Genomic DNA, 5,607 nt, shown 5'->3' with positions numbered 1-5,607 from the left:
ATCCACTTTCCAGTGCAAACTGTTTGACATGGTATTTTTGTCTAAATATGAAAACTGGAGATTAATATTTGCTTCAGATGAGTTTATGCTGGCTATGCAGTGATTTTTAAGGGTGATTTTTAAAGGTGTCAAAAAGGTAAACTTATACTACATGTACTTGTAAGTCACTAACTTTTCAAACACCAACTTTTTCAAGCTGGGAAAACACCTCCCCAGCCAAGTTCTATCAGGGAAAAATACCACTTTTGCAATAAATCCAGGCAATTTGCACTTTATAATTCCAAATCCCTGAATTATCTCAGTCCTTTAACTCCTGTGTCAAATTTGAAATGTGTTGAGCTGGGCTAATAATTCTGCTTATCTTATAAAGAGAAAGGTAAAGAGCCCTTGGGACCGACTGGCTCCTGAATAGGTGAAATCCAGTGCAGTGGCATTAAGGATGGTCCAGGCACATGTGCCGTTTGTCAGTGCATGGACAACCTCTGAGAAAGCTCCATCATGCAGGCACATGGACCATCCTTGGATGCCCTTTGTTACTCATAATGAAGCACAGAAGGATTTGAAAGCACGTTTTCCAGAGACCCCTATTTAGGTATTTGTTGCTGCTGCTTGACCCATCTCTTCCAGGTCAAGGTATGTCTACTTCCAGTAGGAAAGTGATTACTGAACAGCTCAGGCTGCAGTACCCTTGTTCCTCTGTCATCCACCACACCTTGGGTACTGGGATAAAACTTACTTTCTCCCCAAGCGGAGAGTTTGGGATCCCCATGCCATCACTTCTGTCATGGCTGTAGAGCAGCAGTGCTCCCCTGTGCACTTACTCCAGAGCAGAGAGGCTGACAGTTTGGCAGACACCAGGGATCCCCGGGCAGGGCTGCAGGGACATCATCTTGAAATTGGGCTGGACCTATTTAATGAGGTCACTGAGCTACTAACTAGAAACTAAGCCTGGAACTATAGGTATTACTCCTGGGAAGCCCCAAAACATCAAAAATAAATTAACTCCATTTAATGGAGAAGCAAGCGTGCCCTCCCCCCGTCCCTCATGGCAGTAGATGGGCCCGTCGGCTGATGCTGCAATGAATACACCTTCCACATGTGACATTTTTCAGGGCTCTGTTTTCTTGCCTCTTCAAAGTTTCCCCTAGCACAGGGGAAACAGTAACTACACAACAAATGAGAGATGCTCTCAACTTTCTGAGCTACGGCAAAACTGGCAAACAAACCATCATACATGGGGAACTACTCTGTTGACTACCAACCTGAGACATAAGGCTAGGGAGCACGAGGTCAGGGGTCAGTGTGGGGAGCCCATGCCATCAAAAAAGCTCTTGTTCAGGAGTCACGTTCTCCTTTGGTCGTGGCTGCAAGTAGAGAGTTTCCTTTCCACCACTTACACAGCCTCAGGACTTCACTCACAGGTTACGGTGGAGCCTTAATGTTTTCTGAACTATGCCACAGTGTCTGAAGCAGACAGGACTCGCCCCCTTAGAAGATGTAGCACAGCCAGGAGATGGAGAGCTGGAGTGCTCTAGTTGGACAGGACTGCTTCGAGTTACTGGGTCAATCATCCTGCTGGGCTTGAAACACACCCTTCTGGGGCATCTTCCAGGCATGCTGATGTGTGCCACCCAGAACAAAAACTGCCCCTTTTTCTTGCTCTCCACCCGTACAAAAACCAGGAATGTTACTTTCCTCTCACACTGCAGCTTTGTGTCAGCTGCTGTGGAGGAATAAAAAAAATACAACCCTGCCCCCACAAACCCAGAGATGGGAACAGCTGAGTAATTCCCCAAGAAGGGTTATTAAAGTCAGGGGCTGGTGGGACTGAGCCTCCCTGGGGGCAGGCTGCTCCTGTAGCCCCTGGGAAACCCTCCCTCAGCATCAGCAACACGGCTACTGTTTTCCTGGCAGGGGTGGGAGGCAAAGCCAGCGTGTCTGGGAAGATCCCAGCTGTGCCTCAGAGGAAAATAACGCTCCTTGCCTCGCACGCAGCCCTGCTCCAGGGAGCTTCTGGGCTGGAGAAGATGCTCCCCAGAGTGCTGCGGTGTGGGGAGGGCTGCGGGTCCACCGCTGCCTGGCACTGGCAAACGTGGCATGTGAGCAGCTGGGTCTGGCCACGGCTGGGCAGAGCCTGCCTGGGCTTTGCAAAAGGAAAGGCGACTTAAAAAGAACCCCAAACCACAACCAAAACAAGCCCTAGAAAGCAACAGTAAAATCCAAGCAAGCCCTGGTTAGGCAGCAGACTCGAGGTGTGGGCACTGCCATCCCACTGAGTGAGATGTGGTGGGCGCACGCTGAAGGCAGAGGCCAGGGGGGAGACTTTTTGGGGTGTAGGGAGGGCAAGGTCTGGCAGGGAGTGACCCCAGCCTTAGGAGAGAGACCCTGGAGTGAAGATGCTCCCCAGGGAAAGGGCGGGAGTTTCTCGACATCCCTCCTGGTGCTGCCTCTCCCCCTGCCCCCCACCCTGCTGCTTGCGGGAGCAGACGGGTGCCCCCGGCCGGCACGGCGCCCCCCACCCTGCATTCTGTGGCTCCCTGAGGACGGCCCTGCCCCCCCCCCCCGAGCCCCGCAGGTGGGGGATGCCAGCCCCACAGGGACGATGTGGGGACGAGAGCGAGTCACGGGTGTAGCGGGGTCCGGCCAGCGCAGCCCCGGCTCCCGGGGCTTCTCCCGGCCGGGCGGGCCGGGGCGGGGGGCGGCGAGCGTGTGAGTGTGCGTGCGTGCACTAGCATCTGCGTGCGAGTGTGCCCGCGGGTGTGCGCGCAGGGGGCGCGGGCGGGGGAGGCGAAAGGGGGCCGGTTCTGCGGCGGGTGGCTCCCAGCTCCCCCGCCCCCTTCCCTCTGGGTCTGCTCTTCGCTCCCGCTCGCATTTTATCGCAGGCGGCCGGCGCAGCCCCTCTCCCCAGCCCCAGCCCCGGCCCCGGCCCCCGCCCACCCCCGGGGTGGAGGCAGCCGCGCCGAGCCGCCCGCGGGAAGAAGGCAGCGCTCCGCCGGGCTCCGCGCCGCTCCGCGCCCCTCCGCGGGGCCATGCAGCGCCCCTGCCCCTCCGCTACGAGCGGCGCCCCTCGCCCCGGCGCCCCCCGCGCAGCCTGAGCCCCTGCGGGGGCTCCGCACCGCTCCGCGCCCCTCCGCGCCCGGCCGTGGGACGGGGCCGGCGGAGGCAGAGGCGGCACAGAAAAGCTCCGCGGCGCTGCGCGACTCGCCCCCCCGCCCCGGCCATGGGGAAGGGGCTGGAGGGGACGGCGGCCCGCTGCGGGCTGGGACTGGGATACCTGCTGCAGACCGTGGTCCTGCCCGCCCTGGCCGTCCTGGGGGCCAGCCGCCCCGGCTCCGCGGCGCAAGGTAAGGCGGGGAATGGATGGAGGGGGCCGGAGCGTTCTCCGGGTGCGGGCTGGATTCACGCCGCGGTATTTTCGTTTTGTCTGTGTGCGGGCAAGCGCTGCGTTCCCCCGCGTGACGGCCCCCGCCGGGGACCGGGGGGTCCGGTCGCCCCCGCTGGCTCGGGTCTGTCGTTGCTGAGCCCAGCCTGTCCGGGACAGGCGTTTCCCTGCGCCCCGTCCTCCGGCGGGGCACCGAGGCCGGCGGGGGCTCCGGGCTGCAGGACCCCGCGGGGCGGGGGGGCGGTGCGCCCCGGTGGGCTGCCCGGTGCGTGGGGAGGACGGTGCGGGGCGGGTGTCCCTCGGCAGCGGCACCGCCGTGCCCGGGGCTCTGCAGGCGGTGGTCACACGTGAGACCCCCGCCACCCCCCGCGTCCTTCTCCGTACCTAAAACATGAGCTACCTGAAGGGAGTTACCGTGTATCTTCTGCTTCCCCCCGCCCCCCGCCCCCCTTTTTTTTTTTCTTTTCCTTTCTTTTCCTCTCCCGTGTCGGGCGTTCTGGAGTGCATCTAGCTCTGTTTTCCCTCTAGCCCGTGTATAAATTCCCCTTTCCCGGTGACAATGTCTCGCTTCTCAGTGCGTGTTTAGCGATGTCTTGAGAGCATCACAAAGAGCCCTGGCTCCGTGTGTCACCCACCCAGCAGACAGTCACAGCAGGAGGGTTTTTCTCCTGCGAGCTGATGCCGGATAAACTTTCTTGGTGCCTTTCTTCTCTCTTCCCGGGAGTTAGACCTAAAGGGGAAATGTGTGGCTTTTGCTGAGCACTGGAGAGAGAGGTTGCTGCTGCATGTGGGCAGAGCTGTGCATAGCAAGGATGTGTGGGTTCATTAAAGCACTTGAAAATCCTGGTTATATGGTTAACAAGAGAAAAGGAATTTTAGAAGCTGTTATGGTGGGGTTTTTTCCCCGTATATGCCACTGAGTGATAATATTATGCACCAAAGCTTTGATTTAGCATAATGCAAGTGGAAGAACGCTTGATTTTCCCCCCATCATCTCTATGGAGAAGCACTTGAGATGACTGCACAGATCTGACCCCGTGCTCTCACCCAGCCATTACGAAGTGCACTTCTCTATGGCCTTTCTGACAGGAGAGGGGTGCTGGTTGCTTTGGCTGCCTGTGCCTCTGGCAGGCTTTCGGGAGCCATAGGCTTTGCTGCTGGTGGGCTGGATGCAGTGTACATCATGTCTGTACATGTAGCGGTGCTAATCCATTTCCTGCTGATACTTACTCCATCTTCAGAGTCACGTTCCCTCACCCATACTGGGTATTTATGTTGGTGGAAGATCAGAAACCTAGTCGTGGAAAGGGAGTAGCAGAGAAAGAGAGTACAAAAATCCCTTATGCATCGTGTCATGTTTCTTTTGTGTCTTACATACCATCATTTCCTTTCACTGGTCGGTCTCATGTTTGAGGTAGGACAGGTTTGACGTTATGTATTTAAAGTTTTTAATAGTACCATGTGCATGTAGACCTAGGTGTCAGTGGGTATCTATCAGTCTGTGTAGATGGCGGGAGCTAAGGAGGAAAGATCCTCTCGGAGAGTTGGACCTGGAGCAGAAAGGAGCCTGCCGGCTCTGCTGGCAGGACACGGGTAATTCGCATGACAGATGGCCTGAGCAGGGAAGAGGACCCCCTGTGTTCTGCTGCTTCAGAGCGCACATCTCAGTGCCACAGGGCATACCTCACGCTTTCAGATGGTTCCTCCTTTCCACGCATACCCTCTGATGCTGTGCAACAGAAATGCTGTGAGGGGAGAGGAGCCAGGCCCCCTGCGGGTGGGACCTCTCATGGTACACAGGTGTGCTCACCTTCCCAGAGGGATGGGGAGCTCCTCAGCAGTGCTTCCTCCGTGTGTGCTGTGTGATAAACTTTCACAATAGAGTGGAAAATTCAGGGGATGTGGTTGGGATATAGTAATTCGTCTTGGACTTGTTTTTCTGTGTATGCTTTTGTTTGCATTTCCTGCTTGCTAGGACCAGGCACGGAATTTGGGTACAGACCTGGTTTTGGCATCTTTCCCGGAGCTGAGGGGTTTTCTGATTGGTGTTTGCCATGGGGATCTTCATGTATGTGTATGTGGTGCTTCAGTGAGGCAATGAATCAACAGTTTAACTATGCCCTCTTCAGGAAGTTTTCTCATGCTATAGCACCGGGCAAAGTTTTTCCTTTCTTTTATTTATATGTTTCCAAAAATACATGAACATTTGAAATTATTCTTACCCA

At 56.3% G+C, this 5,607-nt stretch overlaps 1 protein-coding gene across 2 annotated transcripts in view; it reads left to right on the top strand.

Moving 5' to 3' along the window:
- Positions 1-2,893: 2,893 nt before the first annotated feature.
- UNC5C (unc-5 netrin receptor C) overlaps positions 2,894-5,607 on the top strand; it is a 261,037-nt gene continuing 258,323 nt past the window's right edge. For both annotated transcript variants that reach the window (XM_056343746.1, XM_056343735.1), the window contains exon 1: positions 2,894-3,344. In XM_056343746.1, the coding sequence (XP_056199721.1) occupies positions 3,221-3,344 (124 nt within the window). In that variant the 5' untranslated portion in view covers positions 2,894-3,220. The remainder of the gene's footprint in view (positions 3,345-5,607) is intronic.

Source organism: Falco biarmicus, chromosome 1 (genome assembly GCF_023638135.1).
Source record: "Falco biarmicus isolate bFalBia1 chromosome 1, bFalBia1.pri, whole genome shotgun sequence".
In the NCBI taxonomy this organism is placed as follows: Eukaryota; Metazoa; Chordata; class Aves; order Falconiformes; family Falconidae; genus Falco; species Falco biarmicus.
The sequence above is the reverse complement of the archived record's forward strand: the minus strand, read 5'-3'. Positions and strand labels throughout refer to the sequence as shown.